The sequence below is a fragment of the Arvicanthis niloticus genome, chromosome 1, assembly GCF_011762505.2.
Source record: "Arvicanthis niloticus isolate mArvNil1 chromosome 1, mArvNil1.pat.X, whole genome shotgun sequence".
NCBI classification, from domain to species: domain Eukaryota; kingdom Metazoa; phylum Chordata; class Mammalia; order Rodentia; family Muridae; genus Arvicanthis; species Arvicanthis niloticus.
The window spans coordinates 56525923-56553095 of NC_047658.1; the positions used below are offsets into that span (position 1 = coordinate 56525923).

The window sequence follows — 27173 nt, forward strand, 5'->3', positions numbered from 1 at the left end:
AGACAGTTGTATTTTCTGTGCATTTAACTGTTGTTACTGCTGCTGTTGTGGTGGTGGTGGTGGTGGTACTGGCTTCTTTTGCTGCTGTGCTCTTGCTGTTTTTGTTATTTATGATTAGTCATTTCCCAATAAGTTATCAGTCATTGTTGTTTCATGAATAGCAAATAAGGACTTCCTTTTTTTTACACCCTCACCAGTATCTAATCTTCCAACATTGAATTTGAGGATATTATAAATTTTGACTCCAGTGATACACAATCTAAAATAGTTTTAATTTTTGTTTTTCTAATGGCTAATTATGATAGACACCTTAATGGCTATCCTACCAAATGAAATCTACAGATTCAATGCAATCTCCTTCTAAATTCTAACACAATTCTTCAAATACATTGAAAAAAACGTAGATTTCAGCTTCATATGGAAACAAAATCTAGCGTGGTTAAAGCAATCCTGTATAATAAAAGAACTAAGCAAGGTATCACTATCCATGATTTCCAGTTCTACTACAAAGTTATAGTAATAAAAGCAGCATGGTATTAGCACAAAAACTGACACATTGGTCTGTTGGAATCTAATAGAATTAAATTTAAGACCTAGACATAAATATACCCAGCTATGGACTGAAAGGTCCAGGACTCCCTAGAAAGGGGATCCACTTGAGTCACAGGATAGCACACAACCAAAGGACACATGAGAGACCGTCTTGATGTAAGCACATGAGGTGGTTTATTAAATCAGAGCTCTGGGCCAGTCCATATCTCCATATCTCACATAGGGGATAGAGGGACTGACTTCTCCCCACCCCCCACTCAGGGGTCTAGCGCTTATATATGGGCGGGGTGGGGAAAAAGTGAACTTTCGAGTGGGTGCACATGATTGGTTGTTTTACTTTTTGGAACACTGGCAGGCTGTACCATGCGGGCAGAGTGTAGTTCCTCCCTTGGCCAGTCAGTTTGGGATGTTCTTAACAGGCCTTTGTCTTGTAACTCCACCTCCTCTGTAACTAATTAACTGGGCCCAAACCTGCTGGCAGGCACTTTTAACTAGGTTAGGGAAAGGGGTCTGTTATTATTATTAGTTTGGGCCTATTTCAAAAATTCTCTTTCATGGACAATAGATTTTTAATTAAAAAAAATCCAGAAGCATGCACTAAGAACAAGGCAGGATCCTGAAAAAGTGGTGTTATTTAAACTAGGTGGCTGGAGGTAGAAGACTCTAAATAAACTTATACATAGCAGCCTGCACAAAACTGAACTCCAAATGAATCAAAGACCTTAAAAAATAAAACCAGACATTAAACCTGTAAAAGAGAAAATGAGGAATAGCCTTGAACTCATTCGTACAGGAAAAGACTTTTTGAAAAGACCACCATTAATACAGGCAAAAAGAGTAAAAATTAATGAACCCCATGAAACTGAGAAGCTTCTATACAGCAAAAGATACACCCCATAGGAAGAACAACAATATCAATCAACCAGTCCCCCCCACCTCCCAAAGCTCCCAGAGACTAAACAACCAACTAAAGAGTACACATGGAGGGACCCAGGACTCCAGCTAGTTAACATAGGATGGCCTTATCTGGCATCAGTGGTAAGGGAGCCCCTTTGTCCTGTGGAGGCTCTATGATGCAAGGTAGAGGAATGCTAGGGTGTAGAGGCAAGTGTGGGTGATGGGTCAGGGAGCACCCTCATAGAGGCAGGGGAAGTGGGAGGGGAGAGGGGTTTGTGGAGGGGAAATTGAAAAGTGGGATAACATTTGAAATGTAAATAAATAAAATAACCAATAAAAAATTAAAAAAAAAAATACTGTCTGTTAAAAAAAGAGCCAACCTACAGAATAGGGAAAGACTTTCTACCCACTACACATATGAATGAAGACTAATATTAAAAATATATAAAGAACACCTCAAAAAATAGACATGAAGAAAACAAAAAACTCAATTAAAAATTTTTATATTTTTTCCTATTTCTGTATAGGAATAAAATTTAATTTTATTATTAAAATCATATAAATGAAGGCTTGTAAAAAATGTAATGTATAGATATGTGCTTCTGTTCCCTCAGTATTTTAAGAACATGGTAAAGAAATATATGGCAATTTTATATTTGGATTATCTGGTTGTTTTTTATTGTTACCTGTAAACTGTAACAGTATTATAAATGAGGTCAAACTATAGTCTTGAATTTAAAAACTGATCCTTTTTTCTCCTAGTAACCATAATCTGACAATACTCCTCAGCTAGGAGTTGGAGAATATGAGTTCCTCTCCCACCCGTGCTGAAATGTTGACTGGCTTGATCTTATGCAATTTTTGTGCAGTTAAAAAGGGTGAGGGGATAAGACAAAAAGAAAGGATCTACATATTTAAAATGAGATAATAAAGTGTTTATCTCTATGCAACCATTAACCTCAAAACAATTATATACATGTATATGTATCATATAATAAATATATGTATATACATAATATGATACATGTACTATATGATATATAAACATTTATAGTTATCAGCCCTGGGATATAATTAGATTTTCATTGCTGAGATAGCTAAGTTTTTAATAATGTTTAACTGCTTTAAAATCTTTAAATTATCATTGTATAACATGGCATCATGTGAAAAAATTGTTAGTAATATTAGCCTTTTTAATGATTGAGCCATGATGGTACCAATGCCGTGGGAAGCCAGAATAGATTCCACAGCCAGAGCATGTCTCAAAAACCAAGAACAAAAACTGGAGTCACTTGCACAGCTCTTCTGAAAGTAAATAAAGCCAAAGATTGGTTTTCTAAAAAAGAATACTTAATAGATGACGTCCTGGCACTAAAGCTCTTCCAGTCTCATGACATCCTGAGTGGTTTCTAAAAACAAATTGCTTCTTTCAGATAGAGGCATATGACATTTTATTTTCTCTTTCTTATTGCAGATGCACTTACTGAAGCCTGTGTAGTAGCACTAAAAGATGGCATAGTACTAAAAGTCCCCTGAGCCTGAAGAATGAATAAAGAGAAATCATTACAGAGGCTCAAAAATATTAGAATCCTCCCAGGGAATTATAACCCAAGGCTGAAGAGATCTACCTCCAAAGGAAGCACTCATTTTCCAGAAAAAAAGACTTAACTCAGAATTCTGTAAACTTATACCTGATCTTGCACATTTAATTTTTTTGTTGTTCTTGTTTTTATGTTTTTTTTTTCATTTATTTACTGTCATGGGAATGGTGGGCTGAGAATTTTTCTGTACCCAGTTTTTTACAAAACAATATATAAATTTATTTTTTCATTAATTCCTGTCTTTTATTGCATTGGTAGAGAAAAATCAACTGATTTTTATTTGCAAGAACATTAATTACTTTTCAATTTTAAAGTATTGGTTGTTGGAATTCATTGCCTTCATAATAATCATAGCCTCTTGTTTTTCTGTTGTAATGTCTATATATTATTATACAGAGAATTTCTATTCAGAAATATTTTGGCTTCTTCTTTTCCAATCCTTGTGAAATTAATGATATACTTTGTGTCTATCAGTTTTCAATTCATAAGTATTTTAGTATATTTCATGAAAATTGTGTTTTGGTATAGATTTATATTTTGACTTATGTTTACTTTTATTTAAACATTTTTAACACTTTAAATCTTATATCTCAGAAACACAATTTTATGAAAGTTTTCATGTAAGTGATAAAAATATATTACAAAAGTAGCATTCCCTGTATGAGCGATGGGGACCCTTTCCAATATGTCCATGCTATTCCAGAAGGTTCACATTCTCTTCCATTTCTTCCCCAGAATTTCTCTGACTTCCTTGTTACGAAGGGTATATATGAAGGGATTTAGAGCTGGAGTCACCACTGTATTGAGAACATGAACAGCTTTAGTCAGTTGCAAATCATCTTTGATGGATGTTCGAACGTGGAGGAAAATTGTAGACCCATACCAGATGAGTACCACAGTGAGGTGGGAAGAACAGGTTGAGAAAGCTTTTCGGCGGCCACTGGCTGAAGGGATCCTCAGGATGGTTCTGATGATGTAGGTATAAGAGATCAGAGTAATGAGACAGGAACTCAGAATAACCACAAAAGCAATCACAAAAGCCACTGTCTCCACTCCCTGTGTGCTGGTACAGGCCAGGGCAATCCAGGGTGCAATGTCACAGAAGAAATGATTGATGGCATGGGTACCACAGAAGGACAAGGTGCTGATGAGAGCTGCTGGCACAGAAATGGCCAGGAAGCCACAAATCCAGGAGCTAAGAGCCAGCTGTGCTGAGAGCAGGCTGTTCATGATAGCCTGGTAGTGTAGAGGAAAACAGATGGCAAGATAGCGGTCATAAGCCATGGCTGCCAAGAGAAAGTATTCTGTGCAACCTAATGAGAAAACCAAGTACATCTGGAAAAGACACCCTAAAAATGATATGGTCTGGCTCTTCCCCACCAGAATAGCCAGAGCTTTGGGGACTGCAGCTGTAGTGTACCAGATCTCCAAGAATGATAGGTTGCTCAGAAAGAAATACATGGGCGTCTGTAACTGATGGGAAGTACTTACCAATAGCAAGATTGCCACATTACCACCAAGAGTGAGGAGGTACATCACCAGAAAAAAGAGAAAAAGAGAAAACTGGAGGACCTGAGATCCAGGGAAGCCTAACAGAAAGAAGTCTTGGGTTACAGTCCCATTCTCTGTGATCATGGTGCTTTTCAAACTAGAAACAAATTTTCTTCACTGAGGCTTATAGTCCAGAAGTAAAGTCCTAGAAAGATGAAAAGAAATGAATTCATTAAAATCTGACATTCAGATCGTGAAACATGATATCGCAGAAAACTAATGCAGAAAATCAGTATACAGAGATTTTCTAAGTATCCATTTACTAAGGTTGCCCTGATATCTACATCATATTTTTTTGTGGTTATCCTGAGTTCTAAGATTTAAATCCTGCTTCTGCCTACCTGTTACCATCCCAAGCCTATGAACAGCTAACTCTATCATGCACTATATTTTTAACTGCCACCTGTGTGACAGTTCAATGGAAAAAAACAGCTTCTAACTGTTGAGAAATTGGTCCAATTACTTACATTCTAATTGGAACCACACTTAACACTTTCAGAGTCTAAGTTAATTTTGTAATTAATATTCTTGGTGTATAAAAGTAATATTTATTTTTCCTGAGCTGTATTGTTCCAGATAATGATGATGAAGATGTCTATAATAAAAATAATACAAATATAACCATATAGGACAACTATGAGGCAACAGATTCTTGTGTCATTGACATCTGTAAATGAAAACATGTGCAAAGGAGAGAGTTGTTTGAAACTATTTCTCAAAAAATTACAAGTTTAGGTTGTTTTATTTTCCAAGCTATTGTGATTAGATGAGCAATGAACATGGCTAAGCAGTAACTGTGAAGCTCAGTCTTGTATGTTTAGTCAGTCACTTTGTGTGTGAGGTACTCTTGGTAATACAGGCACCTCTGTCTTGCTCTTGTACATTCATCCTTTTCATGTTGTATAGTTCAGCCAGTGAATTTATGAAGGGCAAAAGGAAAATTGTTTTAATTTCCTTATACTACAGTAGAAAACACATAATTAGATTATTAATTATTCTATTGGAATAAAAATGTATTTAGATAGTAACATTGACCAAGAAGAGAAAAAATTAAAAAAAATCCTCAAATTGTTAAACTATGTATCGACATGTGTATCTTGCAGATTTATTTGCATAATGGCTTATAAAAGTAACAATCGTTTAGTTGTTGAAGCACTAAAGTCAAAAGTTAATATATATTATGTACTGGTCATTTGTTATTTTAAAAACAGTAATCAAGAAGCATTAAATTAATTTTATATTGACTACACCAGTGGTGTCAAGTCTCAGAATGTGATACCCCAAAGATGGGCATTTTTAAATAAAGATAACATAGAAAATTGCAGTATTGGGGAGAGTCACTCCCTAAATTTCTTTTCTTCTGAAAACCTACACATGTTGAGATTCCTGTTTTTGTCTACAATTAAGAAATAGATCAGCAAGTAAGCAAGTGAATTCTCAACATATACACTGCTATATTCCTCTCTGCTTACCATCATCATATCTTGTTTGCTTTCCATCATACTTCATAATTAAGTCTAGGAATATTCATTCCTCTTTGCATTGAGTCATAATTTCTGAATGTTTCCATATCAGGAAAATTCAATATATTTGTTAAACTTTCTCTTTTTAGTCTATTCAGTGAGAATTACAGTGCTAGCTGAAAGCTGGTTTGTCAGTCACTAGTTAATATCTAGAATCATCTTCATAAACCTATAAACATGTTTTTGTTCCTGTTGTAACCTGAATATTGGTTGGGTTGGGGGCCTGTGTTAAAGATTCTACAAGGTACCTGTTGTCTTGTTAGGACATCTGTGTTTTTGGAGAGCAGAATATTACAGATACAGAGGCAATTATATTAGACTATTGATGTCCCCTTTTTATAGTTATGCATCCCCCCCCCACTTTGTTTGCTCTAACATTCTAGAAACAGTTAGGATAATTTTTTAAAAAAAATGTTTGATGAGGTTCCCAGCATCTATCAACTCAGAGGCTCAGAATGTCATCAGGCAACATCTGAAGCCTATAGCTATGATGTCCCCATGTTGGCTTACCTAATGCTCATAGCAATGTATTTTAAAGATCCCCTGATTTGTGACTTTACTGTTTTGATCTTTATTGTAAAAAATTCTAAAAATTATTGCCACAATGGGACACAATATTCAAAGTAATGTAGAACTGTGTTCCTATAGCTTGGTCTCTCATATTTTTGTTTAAAATAAACTTTTATTTTATACCAGTTGGAGCGAGAGCTGTTTGTAAGGACACCATGATAGTTTGTAAACAATGACATTAAGAATCAGAGCTCAAAGAGTCTTCACTTAAGCGGAAGTGTGACAGTTTCTCCTGCTGACTTGACTCTAGAGTCACAGCATTTTTAAACTTTCAGGGACTGTCTATAGATGTCATTAACATCAGATTCTTAGGTTAAAAGATGTGATGCTTTAATATGTGCAAGCACAAGTTACTTGTCAAAACAATTATCTTCTTAAATTTATGAATGCATGGAAGAAATATATTTAACATCATCCACTTTCAAATTTTATAATGTAATTTAAATGAATGAAAATTATGCATCAGGTAAATATCTGTCATTTTATCATGAAATTACCTTTTAAAATTTTAGCTTGATTAAAAAAAACTTTTTTAAGCTTGATTAAGCTCCTGGATTCTTCTGGTATCATGAACTAATATTTGTTTGACTCAGGAGTATTTTCCTTTTCCCCATATTTTTAAAAATCTGTATATAATGCTCTACAGTTGGACGGCTGTAGCACTAATTCTAAGATCATCTTCTGAGGTTCCGAGCACCCATGTAACCTAATCAAAGTCTCACTTATCAGACTTTGCCAAATATAGTGAACAAAAAGGATATAGGAGCTTAATAAAATTTAGTAGACAAAAGATCAAACAAGATGAAGGTTATACATAAAAATGCCATAATGAAACTCATTACCTTACATGCTAATACACATAAACATATATAATGCTGATGTTGTATATTTAAGACCACATTATTCATTATATAAGGATTTCTGAGATCAAGTTTAGTCTGGGCTACCCAGTCATACTCATCTTAGAAAAAGAAGGGGAGGGGAAGAAAACAAATATTATAACTAAAATATCATTAGACTTTTAAAATTAGCTAACAAGTAAAAACTGATTAACTAGTCTATTTTATGAAACTAGATTATGTTTTGAAGTGTTTTTGAGTGTATATGATAGAATGTTCAAATTTTGAATATATAAGACTTTATAAAATTATAAAAATTTTATAAAAACAGAAGGTGTTTTTTTTTTGTTTTCTTTTTACCAAAGGTAAATAACATGTGTGATATTTCTGATTTCCAAATTTGAAGTATTGATCAAATGCTAGAGTGGCTCTATCACATAACAAATTTAAAAATGTACAATAAATAATTTTGGAAAGAAAACATTTAGTTCAATATAATCCCTTTGCTTACCCAGTTGTTTTTTTCTGCCATAAATGTCATAAAGGCCAGAGTGGTGTCTTCCAACCTCACCTTTCTCAAGTTGTTACTCCACGATGTTCTTTACATAAAGTCCTACATTTTATTCTGCTCCCTCTCCTCCCTCTCTCTCTTTCACCTGTGTGTGTGTGTATGTGTGTGTCCCTTCTTTCCTACAAAAATACTGATTATTGTATTGTATCATATGCTTCATTTGTTTTCACATTTATTACTGTTTAGTGAATTTAATCTTCCCTGGTCTTTGAAACTCCCCTTACTTTCTTTGTTTCTTTTTGATCTTTTTCTTGTTAAACTTCCAACTTGTCCTTTGACTTCTTCCTTACTTCACCATAAAGAGCTTACCACTGAAAACAATTTGCTATTAAGTAACAGTATATATAGAGCTGAAACCTTTGAGAGGAAGTTAATTTTCTCTCTTGGGTACTTAGGAATACTTCCAAAACTGTGGCCTCTGGATAAACGTTTCTAAATAGGAGGCTTCAAACTTTTTGCCATTATATACTGATCATTTGCAAAAATTTCTAAACTTAGGTAGTATTTATTTTTTTCTTCAGTAAACTTTTCAGATTAGAAATTCATAGAAAAAATTTTTGTTTGTGATTTTTAGGTTTTGGTTGGTTTTGGTTGTGTGTGGGGGCTGGAGGTGTATGTGATGTGATCTCTCTCTCTCTCTCTCTCTCTCTCTCTCTCTCTCTCTCTCTCTCTCTCTGCCTGTGTTCTGAAAAAGAATATAAAGTGCATTGGGTAGGGAGGGTGTATCTGTGAGGAGTTCAGAAGTTGGGACAGGAACAAATATGATAAAATTATATCGTATGATTTCTTTTTTAAAATCAAAGTAATGGTGACAGGAAGTAGTTCAGTGGTGCAACATGATTTTGGATTGCTGTTAGTTCCACTCAAATCCAAAATAACTCAAATACCAGGTAATGAAAATGACAAAACTTTATTGTAATCAAGCTGCTACTGACCTATCAGGGCCACAGAACAGAATGGGAGCTGCACTACGATCCTGAAGAGATGTTGTAAATCGTTTTAAAGGAGAAAACCACAATGTGAAGGGAAACCAGAGGGGCTACAGTATTGTCCAATCAAATTTTGACATAAGGGGTTGAGCAAGGGAGTTTCCATCCATCAGAGGAGGAGTAGGTTCTTAGGCCTGAAAACATGAGCTTAGTTTGACACTTCCAGGAAGATTGGAGGAGCTGTCCTTGAGATGTCTAGACTCAGACAACTATTCCCTTACAGGTTGTCCCTGAGATATATAGACTCAGACAACTGTTTCCTTATTTTTTTCTTTTCTTTTTTATTAATTAATTTACAACCCAAACTGTTCCCACTCCTGATCATTACCCATTCCTCCCTCCCTCCGTTATTAATAACGTGATAACTTATTATAATTATAATAATTTTATTATTATAAAAGAAGTCCCTAGACTTCTTTTAGGCAAGATGAGTTTTGGGATGAAAGTTCTGTGGGTTGGTTCATGTCCTTATCCCTCCCCTGGGGGTCCTGCCTGGCTACAGGAGGTGCCATCTTCAGGTTCTATTTCTCTTATTGTTGGAGGACACCAGCATTGACTACTGGGAGCCTCCCTATGAGCCCTGGGACTTCCTAGAGATTCTCCCCTCCCCCCAAACCCCAGCAGCTGCAGATTTCCATTCATTCTTCTGGCCTCTTGGGCCTCTTTTCTGTCTCTCTCTACACCTGATCTTGTCTTCCTATTCCTTTCCTGCTCCCCTCTCCCACCTTTCCCCCTCCCTCTCTCTGCCTCCAATGATTATTTTGTTATTTCAAATGTGATTCAAGCATACTTGCATTGGTTCTCTTTACTGTTTAACTTCTTTGGGTCTGTGGGATGTGTCATGGGTATTCTGTACTTTATGGCTAATATCCCCTTATAATTAAGTACAAAGCATGTATGGTTTTCGGGTCTGGGTTACCGCACTCAGGATGATATTTTCTAGTTCCATCCATTTGCTCACAAAATTAATAATGTCTTTATTATCAATAGCTGAATAGTATTCCATCGTGTAATGGCCAACATTTTCTGTATCCATTTTACTTGAAGGAAATCCAGATCATTTCCAGTCTCTGGCTATTATAAATAAAGCTGCTAAGAACATAGTGGAGCATGTGTCCTTGAAGTCTGGTGGAGCATCTTTTGGGTATATGTCCCAGAGTAGACTAAGCAAGTATCTTAGTTAGGGTTTTTATTTCTGCACAAAACATCATGAGCAAGAAGCAAGTTGGGGAGGAGAGGGTTTATTCAGCTAACAGTTCCACACTGCTGTTCATCACCAAAGGAAGTCAGGATTGGAACTCAAGCAGGTCAGGAATCAGGAATCAGGCTATGGAGGGATGTTACTCATTGGCTTGCTTCCCCTGGCTTGCTCAGCTTGCTTTCTTATAGAAACCAAGACTACCAACTCAGGGCTGGCACCACCCACAATGGGCTAGGCCCTCCATCCTTGATCACTAATTGAGAAAATGTCTTACAGCTGGATCTCATAAAGGCATTTCCTCAAGGGAGGCTCCTTTCTCTGTGATAACTCCAGCTTGTATCAAATACACACACACACACACACACACACACACACACACACACACACAACTAAGTCAGTACATCGGCGTCATCAGATAAAACTATTTCCAGTTCTCTAAGAAACTGTCAGATTGAGTTCTAGAGTTGTTACATAGGTTTGCAATCCCACAGCAATGGAGGACTCTCCACCTCTTCCCCAGCATGTGCTGTGCCTGGCATTTGATCTTAACTATTCTGCTTGGTGTGAGGTAGAATCTCAGTGTCATTTTGATTTGCATTTCTTTGATGATTAAGGATGTTGAGCATTTCTTTAAGTGTTTCTGCACCATACAAAATTCCTTTGGTGAAAATTCTTTGTGTAGTTTTGTATTCCATTTTTTAAAATCAAGTTATTTGGTTTGTTGGAGTTTAATTTTTTGAGTTCTTTATATATTTTGGATATTAGCGCTCTATAGAATATAGGAGTAGTGAAGATTATTTACAATCTGTTAGCTGTAGTTTTGTTCTATTGTCAACATCGTTAACCTCACAGAAGTATTCATAAGGCCTGACTTATCAATTGCTGATTTTGGGGACTGAGTCATTAACATTCTGTTCAAGAAATTGTTTCCTGTACCAATACATTTAAACCTATTTGCCACTTTTTCTTCAATTAGATTTATTGTACTAGGTTGTACCTTGAGGTCCCTGATCTACATAGACTTGAATTTTGTGCATGGTGATAAATATGAATATATTTGCATTTTTCTACATGCAGACATCCAGTTAGACCAATACCACTTATTGAAGATGCTTTCTTTCTTTCATAGTATGTTTTGGCTTATTTGACTAAAATCAAGTGTCTGTAGCTATATGGGTTTATTTCTGTTTCTTTAATTCTGTTCCATGGATCAACCTGTCTGTTTCTGTACCAATAGTATAACATTTTTATCATTATTTCTATAGAATACAGCATGAGGTCAGGGATGGTGATTCTCCAGAAGCTCTATTATTGTTCAGGACTATTTTTGACTATTCTGGATTTTTGTTTTGTTTTTGTTTTTGTTTTTCTGTCAAGGTGTGTAAAAAATGTGTTGGAATTTTGATGGGGATTGCATAAGCTATTCAGCTATTGGGAAGTCTCTAGCTCCCCTAGTGCCTGAGACCCTAAATTTAGTTTCTCCCTATGATTAAATGGAGTTTGAAAATGAAATGGTAGCCCTTAAAATAAGCTTTTGTTTTTCACAAGAGGATATTTTAGGACTATAATTAAAATGACCAGAAATATTTCCTTAGAAAAAATAATCAAATGAAGCAAGTTGAAATTAACAGATAAATTTACAATCTACCAATTGGAGTCACTGGTCAAAAGTATCAGTTATACATTTTATCATCATTTTTTTCTTAGGATATTCTATGAAGAAGAATTCAACACTTAAAATTCTTTTTTTTTTTGTTTTTTTTTGTTTTGTTTTTTTTGTTTGTTTGTTTTTGTTTTTCGAGACAGGGTTTCTCTGTGTAGTCCTGGCTGTCCTGGAACTCACTCTGTAGACCAGGCTAGCCTCAAACTCAGAAATCTGCCTGCCTCTGCCTCCCGAGTGCTGGGATTAAAGGCGTGCGCCACCACCGCCTGGCTAACACTTAAAATTCTTAAAACTTTATTGCAAAACTGTATTGCTGTTAAAAATAAAATTAAGTCACTCTTATGAAACATTATATTTTTAGACTTTGCACAGGGCAATGTGTCTACATGTACAAAATTATCCATTTAACAATAAGTTTCCAAATCTTGATATAATTTTTCATATTTATTTAGCACATTTTTTTCAGATTTGTTTTCTCACTTGAATTATGTCTCATTTGAATTATGTATACCAAAAATAGACAGAATGTAAACCTCATTTAGTTTTATTGATATGAGTTTAATAGATTTTATTTGTAGAATTATAATACAGCGTAATGCAATACAAGATGTTCTACAAAACTTAGTATTTTATACATAAAATATTTTATATGTAAAAAAATGATCATTTTTCTCCATTTCTCTTAAATATAGAATGTCATAGTATTTGTGTATTGAGATTAAGCCAAAGGACTCTATTACTAAGCATCAATTTTATCAATAATCATATTCACAGTCCTGCCTCTAATATTTCATGACAATAATCCATATCTTAGCAGACATGCCTAGCCAGTTATCCTAAAAATCAAAGAGATACACTAGTAAGGGTTGTGAACTGTTCTATAAAGTACCAGTTGCTCAGTAGTATTGAGCATATATACTTTAAAAGTCATTCTTATTTTCTCCAAGCTTGGGAGCATTGGTATTAAGGAGAAGGGAACACAAAATCTCAGGCCTGTCCAAGATATTTGTGAGCAATACCTGCTAGGAAAGAAAAAAAAATCAATTTTCTCCAATGAAGTATCATTGGGTATTATAGTCATACACTAGGGCAAGCTTTATGCTTTTGGCTAAAACAAAATGTGTTTTAGTTTAGCTTTGATTTGTTTTGTTTTGATTTATGTGGGGTGGAAGAGGAGATAAGTTTTTGGTTTTCTTTTGCTGTTCTATTTTTCATTAGGTTTTTTCTTTACTTTTTGTTTTAATTTTGCTTTTAGAAGGAACAGAGGGGATGAGGGAAAGAGAATAACAATTTCTGGTCATTTAATTAGATCAAGTTATCATAAAAGACAAACAATGACAGGTCTTTTTAAACCTGGTCAAAGATAACAGCTAAGTCTTTAACTATCTACTTCTTAATAATTCTTTCTGTTTTATAAACTATCTTATGAAATGAAGCATTTATACATATTACTTTTAGTCTCCTCATTGTAACCTTTCTGAATAACATAGTATGAAGTAAGTAACATAGTTGGAAGTAAGCAAATTCCTTGGATACTTACTCTACAGTACACAACTGCATAGGAAATGAGATATTCTTATGCTTGGAGCCTAATTTTCTCTTCGAAGTGAAATAGCTCTCAGGAGAGATTACTGGAGGGATCTTTGAATTTCCTTGAAAGGTTGAGTATTTTCTATTCCCATGATATTGAAAAATCTATGATTTGTTCTAATTCCATGAAAAGTAGGAAATTTAAATTTCAGTCTAGGTTTCCTATTATTAAGTAAACACATATAATTGGGGAATGATGGTATAATAATGTTGATTTAGAAAGCATTTGGACAGGATTGCTTGAAATGTTTGATTCTATCATTTGAAAGTTCATTTCTACAATTTGTTGAGCCATCAATGGTTGCATTTAACCATACAAACTTTTAATCTCATTGATAAAAGATGCATAAGGGGGAGGATTATTTTAGGCTTCAAAATATTTTTTCCTTCTGTTTGTGATAGGTAAAAATCACTTTTGTGATTAGGCTGTAGTTGGTAATTACTGATATAATTTTCTGGCTGTCATTCTAGACAAAATTCCACAGAAGTAAATAGACTTGATGATTTACAAAAGCATAAAAACATTATTCTAGACAACACAGAGAGACCAACTCTGCTTAACCAATACCTAAGCTTTTCTGTGGCATCACAAAGATCAGGCCAAGTAATCCTGTGTTATCTCTAAACTCCTTACAAAGAGGGAAAGTAGGAATCATTGTATTGCCTTTATGGCTTCCATTCCCAGACCAGACTTGAGAAAATGCTAACTAACTCTTCCTTCTTTAGAGAAAGCTCACATCAGGATCAGGAATTTCCTGAGGTAGGTAGAAAAAAAATGATCTTGGTTTAAAAATAGACCCTTTAGATGAATTACTGACTCGAGTTGAGAAAAGTATTTTGATTCTTTTTTATTCTTTTTTTATTATTGAATATTATATTTACATTTCAGGCTTTATCCCCTTACCCCATTCCTACCACCACCCAGGAGCCTCCTATCACATCCCCCCTTCTCCTGCTTCTATGAGGATGTGCCCCTACCTACCCCCTCACTCGCACCTCCCTACCCTAAAATCCCCACCCACTCCTTGTTCAGCCTTCATGGGACCAAGAATCTCCTCTCCCACCTATGCCCAACAAGGCCATCCTCCCCTACATATACAGATAAAATCATGGGTCCCTCCCTATGTGCTCCCAGGCTGGTGGTTTAGACCCTGGGGAGCTCTGATTGGTTGGTATTGTTGCTCTCCTCATGGGGCCACCAACACTTTCAGTTCCTTCAGTCTTCTCTCTAACTTCGCCATTGGGAAACCCTTGATCAGATCAGTGGTTAGCTGTGAGCATCGGCCTATGAATATGTCAGACTCTGGCAGGCCTCTAAGGAGACAGCTATATCAGGCTCTTGTCAGCATGCACTTTCTGACATCCACATCAGTGTCTACCTTTGGTGACTGCACAGGGAATGGATACCCAGGTGGAATGGTCTCCAGATGGCCCCTCCTTCAGGTCACAGCCCACACTTTGTCTCCATATTTGCTCCCTTGAGTATTTTCTTAATCCTTCTAAGTAGGATTGAGGCATCCATACTTGGTCTTCCTTCTTCATGAACTTCATGTGGTCTGTTAATTGAATCTTGGCTTTTTCAAGCTTTTGGGCTAATATTCACTAATTACTGAGTAAATACCATGTGTGTTCTTTTGTGAATGGGTTACCTCACTCAGGATGATATTTTCTAGTTCCATCCATTTACCTAAGAATTTCTCAAATTCATTATTTTTAATAGCTGAGTAATATTCCACTGTGTAAATGTACCACATTTTTTGTATCCATTCCTCTGTTGAAGGACATCTGGGTTCTTTCCAGCTTCTGGCTATTATAAATAAGGCTGCTATGAACATAGTGGAGCATATGTCTTTATTATATATTGGAACATCTTCTGGGTATATGCCTGAGGTATACACCTGAGGGCATAGCTGGGTCCTCAGGTATTGCTATGTCCAGTTTTCTGAGGAACCGCCAGACTGATTTCCAGAGTGGTTGTACCAGCTTTGCAATCCCACCAACAATGGAGGAGTGTTCCTCTTTCTCCAAATCCTCACCAGCATCTACTATCACCTGAGTTTTTGATCCTAGCCATTCTGAATGGTGTGAGGTATTATCTCAGGGTTGTTTGATTTTCATTTCCAGATGACTAAGGATGTTGAGCATTTCTTAAGGCGCTTCTCAGCCATTCAAGATTTCTCAGTTGAGAATTCTTTATTTAGCTCTGCACCCCAATTTTTAATAGGGTTATTTGGTTTTCTGGAGTCTAATTTCTTAAGTTCTTTGTATATATTGGATATTAGCCCTCTATTGGATGTAGGATTGGTAATAATCTTTTCCCAATCTGTTGGCTGCCATTTTGTCTTATTGACAGTGTCCTATGCCTTACAGAAGCTTTGCAACTGTATGAGTTCCCATTTGTCAATTCTTGATCTTAGAGCATAAGCTATTGGTGTTCTGTTCAGGAATTTTCCCCTGTACCTAGGTATTCAAGGGTCTTCCCCAGCTTCTCTTCTATTAGTTTCAGTGTATCTGGTTTTATGGGAAGGTCATTTATCCACTTGGACTTGAGGTTTGTACAAGGAGATTAGAATGGATTGATTTGCATTCATCTACATGCTGATCTCCAGTTGAGCCAGCACCATTAGTTGAAAATACTGTCCTTTTTCCACTGGATGGTTTTAGCCCCTTTGTCAAAGATCAAATGGCCATAGTTGTGTGGGTTCATTTCTGGATCTTCAATTCTATTCCATTGATCTTCCTGCCTGTCTCTGTACCAATACAATGCAGTTTTTATCACTACTGCTCTGTAGTACAGTTTGAGGTCAGGGATAGTGATTCCCCCAGAAGTTCTTTTATTGTTGAGAATAGTTCCCACTATGCTGAGGTTTTTGTTATTCAAAATGAATTGCAAATTGCTCTTTCTATCTCTATGAAAAATTGATTTGGAATTTTGGTGGGGATTGCATTGAATCTGTAGATTGCTTTCGGCAAGATGGCCATTTTTACTACATTAATCTTGCCAATCCTGGAGCATGAGAGATCTTTCCATCTTCTGAGATCTTATTTCCTCAGAGACTTGAAATTCTTGTCATATAGATTTTTCACTTGCTTGGTTAGATTCACTCCAAAATATTTTATTTTATTTGTGGCTATTGTGAAGGGTGTCATTTCCCTTATTTCTTTCTCAGCCTGTTTATTCTTTAAGTAGAGGAAGGATACTGATTTGTTTGAGTTGATTTTATATCCAGCCGCTTTGCTGAAGTTGTCTATCAGGTTTAAGAGTTCTCTGGTGGAAGTTTTAGGGTCACTTAAGTATACTATCATATCATCTGCAAATAGTGAAATTTTGACTTCTTCCTTTCCTATTTGTATCCCTTTGACTTCCTTTTGTTGTCTAATTGCTCTGGCTAGGACTTCCAGTACTATATTGAACAGGTAGAGTGAGAGTGGTTAGCCTTGTCTAGTCCCTGATCTTATTGGGATTGCTTCAAGTTTCTCTCCATTTAGTTTGATGTTGGCTACTGGTTTGCTGTATATTGCTTTTACTATGTTTAGGTATGGACCTTGAATTCCTGATCTTTCCAAGACTTTTAACATGAAGGGATGTTGAATTTTGTCAAATGCTTTCTCAGCATCTAGTGAGATGATCGTGTGTTTTTTTTTCTTTGAGTTTGTTTAGGTAGTGAATTACATTGATGGATTTCCGAATATTGAACCATCCCTGCATTCCTGGGATAAAGTTTACTTGATCCTGATGAATGATTGTTTTGATGTGTTCTTGGATTTGGTTTTTGAGAATTTTATTGAGTATTTTTGCATCAATATTCATAAGAGAGATTGGTCTGTAGTTCTCTTTCTTTATTGTTTCTTTGTGAGGTTTAGGTATGAGCGTAATTATAGCTTCATAAGGTAGTGTTCCTTCTGTTTCTTTTTTGTGGGATAGTTTGAAGAGAATTGGTATTAGATCTTCCTTGAAAATCTGATAGAATTCTGCACTAAAACCGTCTGGTCCCAGACTTATTTTTGGTGGGGAGACTTTTAATGACTGCTTCTATTTCTTTAGGGGTTATGGGACCGTTTAGATGGTTTATCTGTTCCTAATTTAATTTTGGTACCTGGCATCTATCTAGAAAATTGTCCATTCTATCCAGATTTTCCAATTTTGTTGAGTATAGGCCTTTGTAGTAGGATCTGATTTTTTTAAATTTCCTCAGTTTCTGTTATTATGTCTCCCCTTTCAGTTCTGATTTTATTAATTTGAGTACTGTCTCTGTGCCCATTGGTTAGTCTGGTTAAGGGTTTATCTATCTTGTTGATTTTCTCAAAGAACCAGCTCCTGGTTTTGTTGATATTTTGTATAGTTCTTTCTGTTTCTACTTGGTTAATTTCAGTCCTGAGTTTGATTATTTCATGCTGTCTACTCCTCTTGGGTATATTTGCTTCTTTTTGTTCTAACGCTTTCAGGTGTGCTGTCAAGTTGTTAGTGTATGTTCTATCTAGTTTCTTTTTGTAGGCACTTAGAGCTATGAGTTTTCCTCTTAGTACTGCTTTCATGGAGTCCCACAAGTTCTGGTATGATGTGTCCTCATTTTCATTAAATTCTAAAAAGTCTTTAATTTCTCTCTTTATTTCTTCCTTGATCAAGTCATCATTGAGTAGACTGTTGTTCAGTTCCATTTGTATGTGGGATTTCCATTGTTTTGTCATTTTTAAAGACCAGCCTTAGTCCATGGTGGTCTGATAGGGTGCAAGGGATTATTTCAATCTTTTTGTATCTGTTGAGGCCTGTTTTGTGACCAGTTATATGGTCTATTTTGGAGAAGGTACCATGTGGTGCTGAGAAAAACGTATATTCTTTTGTTTTCGGATGAAATGTCCTATAGATTCTAATGCGCACCCCCCCCCCAAGCCCTTTACCATCCGTGGAAGAGAAAACACGAGAGGCAGAGATCGGGTAGTTACTGCAGAAGGAGGCTTTTTACTCAGTATCACTCACGTGGAAAACGCGGAAGGGCAGAGATGTGGAAGGGGCCTGGCTTAAATACAGTCTAGAGTGACGTATTCACTTCTGATTGGCTGTTCGCTCACCACCCAATATTCAGTGACTTTGGCAGGCTCTCTGCCTTTGCATCTGCGCAGTTAATTGTTTACTTCTGGGAAAACACGAGGCCAGCGCCATCTTGGGGTGGCAGATTATACTGCGGCTCCCAACAATAGATGTCAGTTAAGTCCAATTGGTTCATAACTTCTGTTAGTTTCATTGTGTCTCTGTTAGTTTCTGTTTCCCTGTTCTGTCCATTGCTGAGAGTGGTGTGTTGAAATCACCCACTATTATTGTGTGAGGTATAATGTATGCTTTGATCTTTAGTAAAGTTTTTTTTATGTATGTGGGTGTCTTTGCGTTTGGGGCATAGATGTTCAGAATTGAGAGTTCATCTTGGTACATTTTTTCTTTGATGAGTATGAAGTGTCCTTCCTTATCTTTTTTTATTTCTTTTGGTTGAAATCAATTTTACTTGATATTAGAATTGCTACTCTAGCTTGTTTCTTGCGACCATTTGCTTGGAAATTTTAGTAAAGTTTTTTTTATGTATGTGGGTGTCTTTGCGTTTGGGGCATAGATGTTCAGAATTGAGAGTTCATCTTGGTACATTTTTTCTTTGATGAATATGAAGTGTCCTTCCTTATCTTTTTTTATTTCTTTTGGTTGAAATCAATTTTACTTGATATTAGAATTGCTACTCTAGCTTGTTTCTTGCGACCATTTGCTTGGAAATTATTCTTAGGTTTGGTCTTCTCATTGTGTCCTAAATTTTCTGCATGTTTTGTGTTAGGAGCTTTTTGCATTTTGCATTTTCTTTGACAGTTGTGTCAATGTTTTCCATGGTATCTTCTGCGCATGAGATTCTCTCTTCTATCCCTTGTATTCTGTTGGTGACTATGACTATGACTCCTGATCTTTTTCTAGGTTTTCTATCTCCAGGGTAGTCTCCCTTTGAGATTTCTTTATTGTTTTTTTCTTCCATTTTTTTAGATTGTAGACAGTTTTCTTTAATTCCTTTACCTGTTTGATTGTGTTTTCTTGTAATTCTTTAAGGGATTTTTGTGTGTTTTTTTTTAAGGGCTTCTACCTATTTACCTGTATTCTCCTCAAATTCTTTGAGATTGTTATTTATGTCCTTCTTAAAGTCCTCTATCATCATCATGAGAAGTGATTTCAATTTTGAATCTTGCTTTTCTGGTGTGATGTGTTGTTCAGGGCTTGCTATGATGGGAGAACTGGGTTCAGGTGATGCCAACTAACTTTGGTTTCTATTGTTAAAGTTCTTGCGCTTGCCTTTAGCCATTTGGTTAACTCTAGTGCTACCTGCACTCACTGGTTCTGACTGGTGCCTGCCTTTCCAGTTATCTTGCTTGTGTCAGAACTCTTCAGGGTTTAGATGTCTCTATGATCCTGTGATCCTGAGCTCCAGTTGCTCTGAGTACAGTGGCTCCTCTAGGATGACTCAGGATATGATGTCTCCACGGTAGCAGACAAGCTAGGTGTTTGCTGTTCTGAGTGCAGTGTCTCCTCTAAGATGTCTCAGGATAAGGTGTCTTCATGGGAGCTGACTGGCTAGGTGTTAGCTGCTCTGAGTGTAGTGGCTCCTCTAGGATGTCTCAAGATATGGTATCTACTGCTCTGAGCACAGTGGCTCCTATATGATGTCTCAGGATAAGGTGTCTGCTGCTCTGAGGTCAGTAGCCTCTCTAGGATGTCAGGATACAGTTTCCACAGGGGAGCAGACCAGCTTGGTGTTTGCTCCAGCCACAGGGATGGGGTGAGGGCTCTTTAATTCCTTTTATCCTTTACCGGTTGAGGTGAAAACTGAATACCAAGTTTCTACTGATCATATTGGGATGCATTGTAAGTTTTCATGACTGATTTTTTTCTACAGTCTCATGAATTCCAAGAGTTCCCAAAGAAAACAAGTAAACAAATACTGAAGTGGAAGAGTAAGGTATATGTTGATAATGAAGAATAAATAAGCCTCTGAGGTGCCATGTGTAGCCTGCATGTTGGAAGAGCCTGAACAACTGAAGAAGAAACAGAAGTATGGAGAGTTGAGGAGTTTCTAAATATGGAAATGGTACCGTAGAGAGACTATTTTCTGATTAATGATATTTTATTAATTTTTTTAAAAATGTAATAATACAAAAGACACACTGTGTTTAGATCAAATTCATGCTCCAACTTCTACTCTCCCACTTGTTTCTAGCTTCATGTCTTCTGGATGTTTTTATACCCCATGAATTCAGATTATGCATACACTCAAGGGTATGAATCCATCCACTGTGATATTGTTGACCTACCAGGTGCCATGTGATTAAAGAAAACTGACTCTCTTCCTTGAATCCATCTATTGTCTACTCTTTCTTTTACCAGGGACAGAGTGGCTTCACAAGCACCTACATTTTCCATGAAAGATTATTGACTGGCTTAATCTTATACAGATCTTATACAAACAACCATAGCTGCTGTGATTTTATGAATACAACAGTCTTATAATGTTCAGGTGATATTGTTTAGTTTAAATACATACTGGGGTCTGGATCTCACAATCTTCTTAGCCCTGTTCTGTTAATCTTTCTGAGACTTGGGAGATGTGATATAGATGTGCCATAGATATTCTCTGCAATTTCACCAAGTGTCAGTTTCTCTGTTAATAACCACCACTGCACAAAGAACGTTTTCCAATGAGAACTCAGATTACAGTAGTCTATGGGTACAGAGAGATGATTTTAAATAGCAGTTTAAAATTCTGACTATTTAGCAAAATAATAGTAGATATACACTAATGGCTTATGACCTTCCTATGCATAGGCTCTTGAGGCTGCATATAGGCATGGCATCAGCAGCAGCTATCCTGAGATATGATTTTCTTGCCTTTTTATATATGATAAAATGGGGAATGATTTTATGATAAAGAAATGGAGGATGACTGATGTTATATTCTTACTTTGGCTGCTTTTTTCTGAACTGGTACATCTTTGGTTTAAGAGGTCTCCCTATTTCATGATGTCTGAATCTGGAGATAGTATTTGTCTTTGCACATCATGATGACATTGTCTACATAAATCTGTGTGTTATGCTGCATGTTGATGTGGGTGAGATGAGTTATTAGGCAAACTAAAGAGGGGCCTCTGGATATAAGAGTCAAAATAGTTATTAAAGTTGTAAGTGTTATTATGAGATAAAATGTCTATAATAAATGTTTATATTAATTTTAATTTGATTAGTTGAGAATAGGGATATTGGGAAAAGAGATGGACTGTGCTAGATAAAGTTTACTAAAAGAGAAAGAGTAAAAGTAAAGGTTTAGAAAGAGATGAAATGTAAATAAATAAAATATCCAACAAAAAAGAAAGAAATGAGATGGTGGTCCCATGGCAGTAGAACCCATAAGTAAAGAAGTAATTTGGAAAAGTTGGGCTCTGTAGTAAATGAGCATAGGCAGGAGGCCTCATCAGTAGAATATATATATTCAAATAGAATCTATATGAATAATAATATTATTAATTATTAATATTATTATTAATAATCTATATGAATAATAATCTAAATGAATATATGTATTCAGATTCCATTTAATTGAACTTAATCCCTCAGAACCAAGTGATTTACAACTGAATAAAGCACATATAGTTGAAAATTTCATGGATAGGTGAGACTGAAAAGAGCCATACCTATTATGGAGTCTTTCATGTCATGTGGATAAGAATAAGTAGGAGAACAAGTTTCCCTACACCTTCTTCTTTCCTCTTGGACATATGACCAATATCACAACTAGTATGCTGAGGGTAGATAATCACTCTTCACTTTAACTATTCACTCTAACTATTAACTAATCACTTTAACTATTAAAAGCAATGAAATCATACTAAAATTGTCTAAATTAATTACCTAGTTTAGAATATAGTTTTTAGAACAGTTTAGAGATAAATAATTCCCAAGCAAGAGAATCAGTAGAGGCCCAAGGCCAGTTTGGGCAAATGTAGGGTGATCCTTGGATGGCAATTGGCCCCAGAAATGTTTCCATGTGAATCAAATCACCATATATTAGATTACATTTCCTAGAAAGATAGTCAGACTGTTTGTATAAGTCAACTAGGAAAATTAACACCACCAGAATTTTGAAGAGTTTATTACCAGTATTGGAAATAGAGCCTTTCAACTGAGAATTGGAAACTCACAGAGTCATAAGAGACATACGGAGGGAAAGAGAGGCAGCTGCAGATATGTATGACCTAAACAGAATATACCTTAAGATCTAACAGCTTCCAATTTTCTCTGTCATTTTCTTTCTTTCATGTACAATTCTTGAGCCTTCCTATCCACCCTAACTCACATGCATTAACTCCCCCCAGAAAGTAGTCATACTAGAAATGTCTTAGGGAACTTGAAGGATACTGATTGTCCTATGTTTATCTAACTTCTTTCATGTTAATGTCGGGTATAGTCCTTTCCTAATAAATTAAAGGCCTAGTGGTATTTCAGAGTCCTGTATGCTTTAACAAGAGATTGAAGCAAGGATATGTGAGTAATAGTATAAATAATGACTATTTATTAATATGGAAACTCACTTTCAGGATGGAATTGAGCTATAACTGGAGAAAGAGTCAAAAATCTCTCTGTCCCTTTGGGACTTTGTTGCCACTTTATGGCTCATTTGCATATCACACATTTTCTTCTATGTATACTGTAGTTGTTACATACAGTCTATGGTCAAGAGTATTTGTAGTCATTCTTTGTCACCTAATACTTTCATATTTTGTTTCACATTCCTTTAAACCCTCCTTCTCTATACTATTTTCTCCTCAAATTGGAAAGATTAATGTGTTTTTTGTCAACTTGACTTATACTTGCAATAATGTATTTGAAAGTGATTTTAAAAGTAGCAATCAATAACAAATAGCAGTAACTAAGATGCTCAAAGAGCCAGAGAAGCATAGCAAAGTCTGTGGACAGAAGTTGACTTACAGACAATATACTACCCATTCTCAAAGTGGTGGCACCCAGCCCTCTAGCAGATGATGTAGTTAGGTCAAGAGTACTAGAAAACTTACCAAGATGTGTAGGATGTTAGGCCATAGTCTTTTCTCCAATTTTGCTTTCAGTGATGACATAATTTATAGAAAGACACAGATTTGAGTGACCATAAGTTAATTTAAAAACTGAAAGCATGTGAGAAATGAACAAATAGAGGAGTTAGTGACCTTGCAAAGGAGAACCATGCAAAGACATGTTGTGTGTGTGTGTGTGTGTGTGTGTGTGTGTGTGTGTGTGTGTGTGTGTGTTATTGGCAAATGTTGATTGAGAGGTATCTTCAGGGTAATAAAGTTTCTTTAAAAATCAGGTGCCTAGGTTGCACTGAAGTTGAATTAACTAGTCATTGAAATCACGAGTCAGGACAGTAAAAGCATTTTTTTTAATGTGTGCTTAGTGGTAAAGTCTCATCAGTAGAAAGTGGTATCTTGGTCATTGGTGGAGGCCTTATAAAATTTTACACTGATTATGGTTAAGGGAACATTTGATACAATGACCTGAGAGCATATAGTGGAAGTTAAAGTCATTATCTATTCAGATAGATGCTCTGTCTCATTATGTACTAGACAAAGGTATGCTAGAATAATGAGATTGCTTGTCATTGGCCTTATATCTACATAACTCCCTGAGAGTAATAGTTTGTCAAAGTGACTATAGGATCACTTACCATTACTGGAAATAAGTATGGAATCATAGAAAATTTATTTAAATAATGAATTGTCTCTTAGATATAAGGCTCAGTTTGATAAAACAGTCTCTAGAATATAGCAAATAGTAAAAAATAGTACCTCATAAAAGATACTAATGAATAAAGCAAGAGAAACCAGTCAAAGTTATTTCTGCTACAATAAAAATACCTTCCAAAGGCTCTTTATAACTTTGAAGGAAAAGCATGTGCCTTGACATAGAGGTGAAATGTTCCTGGACATTAAGCAAAGAGATGCACTTAGATGATATAGCTACAAAAACCACACGTGTCTATTTGAGAATTCTTCTGATGCAATGTTATGGATTAGGGCAAATCTCCAGAATGCACTGGATTTAGTATATTGCTTTATCAGTGTTCTTACAACTAGGTAGAGGTTCATAGAAGACAATAGTGAATATGCTTTCCAACCTATTGACTCATTTAACCATTTCAATGGCTTTGTTGCCTACATAAAAAAACAAAACATATGAACAATCAAATGAATAAAGATAATCACTTCCATGTTTCCAAAGTTTAAAACTTAAAGCATGCCTGTAACCTATATAGCATACAATTCTCTAATGCTTTGGAGTTTTAAATGAGTAACCTTCTCAAGCGAAGATTTTGCTGCAACCTCCTCAGAGCACTTTTTACATCAGTGTTCCTCAGACTGTAGATCACAGGATTAAGTGCGGGAGGCAACACAGTATATAGCACAGAAAATAGCCTGTCTGAAATTGATGGTGTATTTGAGAATGGCTTCAAATAGACAAAGCAAGCAGTAACAAGAAAAACAGTGAAAACAGTGAGGTGAGGGATGCAGGTTGCAAATGCTTTGGACTGACCTTTAGTGGTAGGAATCTTCAGCACAGTGGAGAAAATGTAAAAGTAAGAAATCACAACACAGATGAAACAAGACACACCCAGGCAAACACCAACTCCAAGGCTTGTGTAAATGACCACAAGCGTTTCAGAGCAGGAAATCCTTAGCAATGAGGGAATATCACAGAAAAACTGTGGGATCACATTGGAGCCACAGAAAGGCATGGAAAATGTACCAGCTGTGTAGATGGCTCCAAAGAGTATTCCAGTGGCCCAAGAAATACCCACCATCAGCCCACATGTGTGATTATTCATGATGGCATCATAGTTCAGGGGAAAACAAATGGCAACATAGCGGTCATAAGACATGGCGGTCAGGACAAATACTTCTCCTGATGAGAAAGAAGTCATTAAAAATACCTGAAAGGCACAAGCCAGAATGGAAATAGAATTATTATGAATTAGGCTATTAACAATAAAATTTGGGATTGGAACAGAAACAAAAAAGACATCCAACAGGGATAAATTCTTCAGGAAGAAGTACATGGGTGTTTGGAGCTGCAGGTCAAGGGTGATTAGAGTGATGATGATGAGGTTACTCATTAGGGATTCCATGTACATCCCAAGGAAGAATACTCCACATAAAGTCTGTAGCTCCTGGGCGTCAGAGAACCCCATCAGAATGAATCCAGTTAAGGCTGTGATATTAGGCATACTCGATTTTTTTTTCATGTGCTGTTAGCAGATAAGGATAAATAAATAACAAAATGGTAACATCCAAAATTATAACACTCATATAGAGAAATGTTCAGTAGAATGGAAGTCAAGAAACTACAAATGGTACAATATACTTCAATAAAATTTTCATTTTTTCTCCCTGATACTCATACACTTACCCTCTCCTACTTTCTTGTACATCTTCTCTGTGTATGTCTCTCTTTGTGTATGTCTCTCTCGCCCTCACTCATGGATTTTTGTTCTCTCTCTGTCTCTCTCTCTCCTTCTCTCTCTGTCTCTCTCCCTCCTTCCCTCTTTCTCTCTCTCACCTTCTCTCCCTCCATCTCTCTCTGAATCTGTCTTTCTATCTCTCTGTTTCTCTCTCTGTTTCTCTCTCTGTCTCTCTCCCTCCCTCCTCTTTCTCTCACCCTCTCTCCCTCCATCTGTCTCTGAATCTGTCTTTCTATCTCTCTGTTTCTCTCTCTCTCTGTTTCTCTCTCTCTCTCTCTCTCTCTCTCTCTCTCTCTCTCTCTCTCTCTCTCTCTCTCTCTCTGTGTGTGTATGTGTTTATAGACTTTTTTTGACTAGACTAAATGATATATTATGGGGGTATCTTATTCTCCACTGTAGGAGGCAAAGACAAGCAAGTAGAATTTTGTATCAGAATTCACAGTAGAAGTTTACATAGCAAACATCTCTGGAGATAGAATTTTTGAAAGCACAACTTTAATAAAACATAAAGATAGATCTGATCTTGAAAATTTACAGATAAGCAGTCTGCATGCAAGGAAAGAATATGTAGTAGAAGACTAAAATGTAACACATTTGCCAAAGTATTATAAGCCTATGACTGATGATATACAAAAAATAAGCAAATAGAAGAAATAAAGGTGAATAAATTACTGCTAAATTAATTTGCTTTTTAATAACCTTCTCAATTTACTCTATACTTATAATAATTTTAAATTTGGTTTAGTCAGTATATTTTAATATTTTGCCAAAGGAATTTTGAAATTTATACCTTATAGCAATTAAGATTCTCCACATACTTAGAAAAGAGTAATTTTTCAGATATATGTAGGAAGATTTTCCTTCAAGTCCACTTGAGGATGAAAATTGTTTTCATTTCCTTTAAAGTTCACTTTAGCAGTTGGTCATCTGAAAGGAAAACAAAATGTTTATCTTTCTTTGCAAGCTCTGAAACTGTAATGTTTTTGTGTTTTTATGGTATAAGAAGACTCAAAGTTCTGATGTAAACTTTGTCATTTCTTAGCATGTAAATGCAAATATAAGCAACTAGAAAAATATTTTAACATTTTATAAAATGTGA

General features: G+C 35.9%; 2 protein-coding genes across 3 annotated transcripts; both read right to left on the reverse strand.

Moving 5' to 3' along the window:
* LOC117715198 (olfactory receptor 6F1) lies at nucleotides 1-8410 on the reverse strand. Of its 2 annotated transcripts, none has more exons than XM_076937414.1 (2): nucleotides 8329-8410; nucleotides 1-4746 (listed from the first exon to the last, which is right to left on the reverse strand). In XM_076937414.1, exon 2 carries the CDS (start codon nucleotides 4683-4685, stop codon nucleotides 3759-3761), a length of 927 nt encoding a protein of 308 aa, XP_076793529.1. In that variant the 5' UTR covers nucleotides 4686-4746; nucleotides 8329-8410; the 3' UTR covers nucleotides 1-3758. The 2 variants fall into 2 exon arrangements, with proteins under 2 accessions (XP_076793529.1, XP_076793521.1); XM_076937406.1 differs by having other exon boundaries at nucleotides 2-4746; nucleotides 8045-8405.
* A 13751-nt stretch (nucleotides 8411-22161) lies between these two features.
* Nucleotides 22162-27173, reverse strand: LOC117715205 (olfactory receptor 14A2-like). The gene is made up of 2 exons (XM_034511901.2): nucleotides 26865-27173; nucleotides 22162-25861 (listed from the first exon to the last, which is right to left on the reverse strand). The coding sequence occupies exon 2, from the start codon at nucleotides 25856-25858 to the stop codon at nucleotides 24899-24901; it is 960 nt and encodes a 319-aa protein (XP_034367792.1). The 5' UTR covers nucleotides 25859-25861; nucleotides 26865-27173; the 3' UTR covers nucleotides 22162-24898.

Bases quoted from the DNA above. Each gene is read 5' to 3' on its own strand.
- LOC117715198 (XM_076937414.1), bottom strand. From the start codon at position 4,685: ATGATCACAGAGAATGGGACTGTAACCCAAGACTTCTTTCTGTTAGGC.
- LOC117715205 (XM_034511901.2), bottom strand. From the start codon at position 25,858: ATGAAAAAAAAATCGAGTATGCCTAATATCACAGCCTTAACTGGATTC.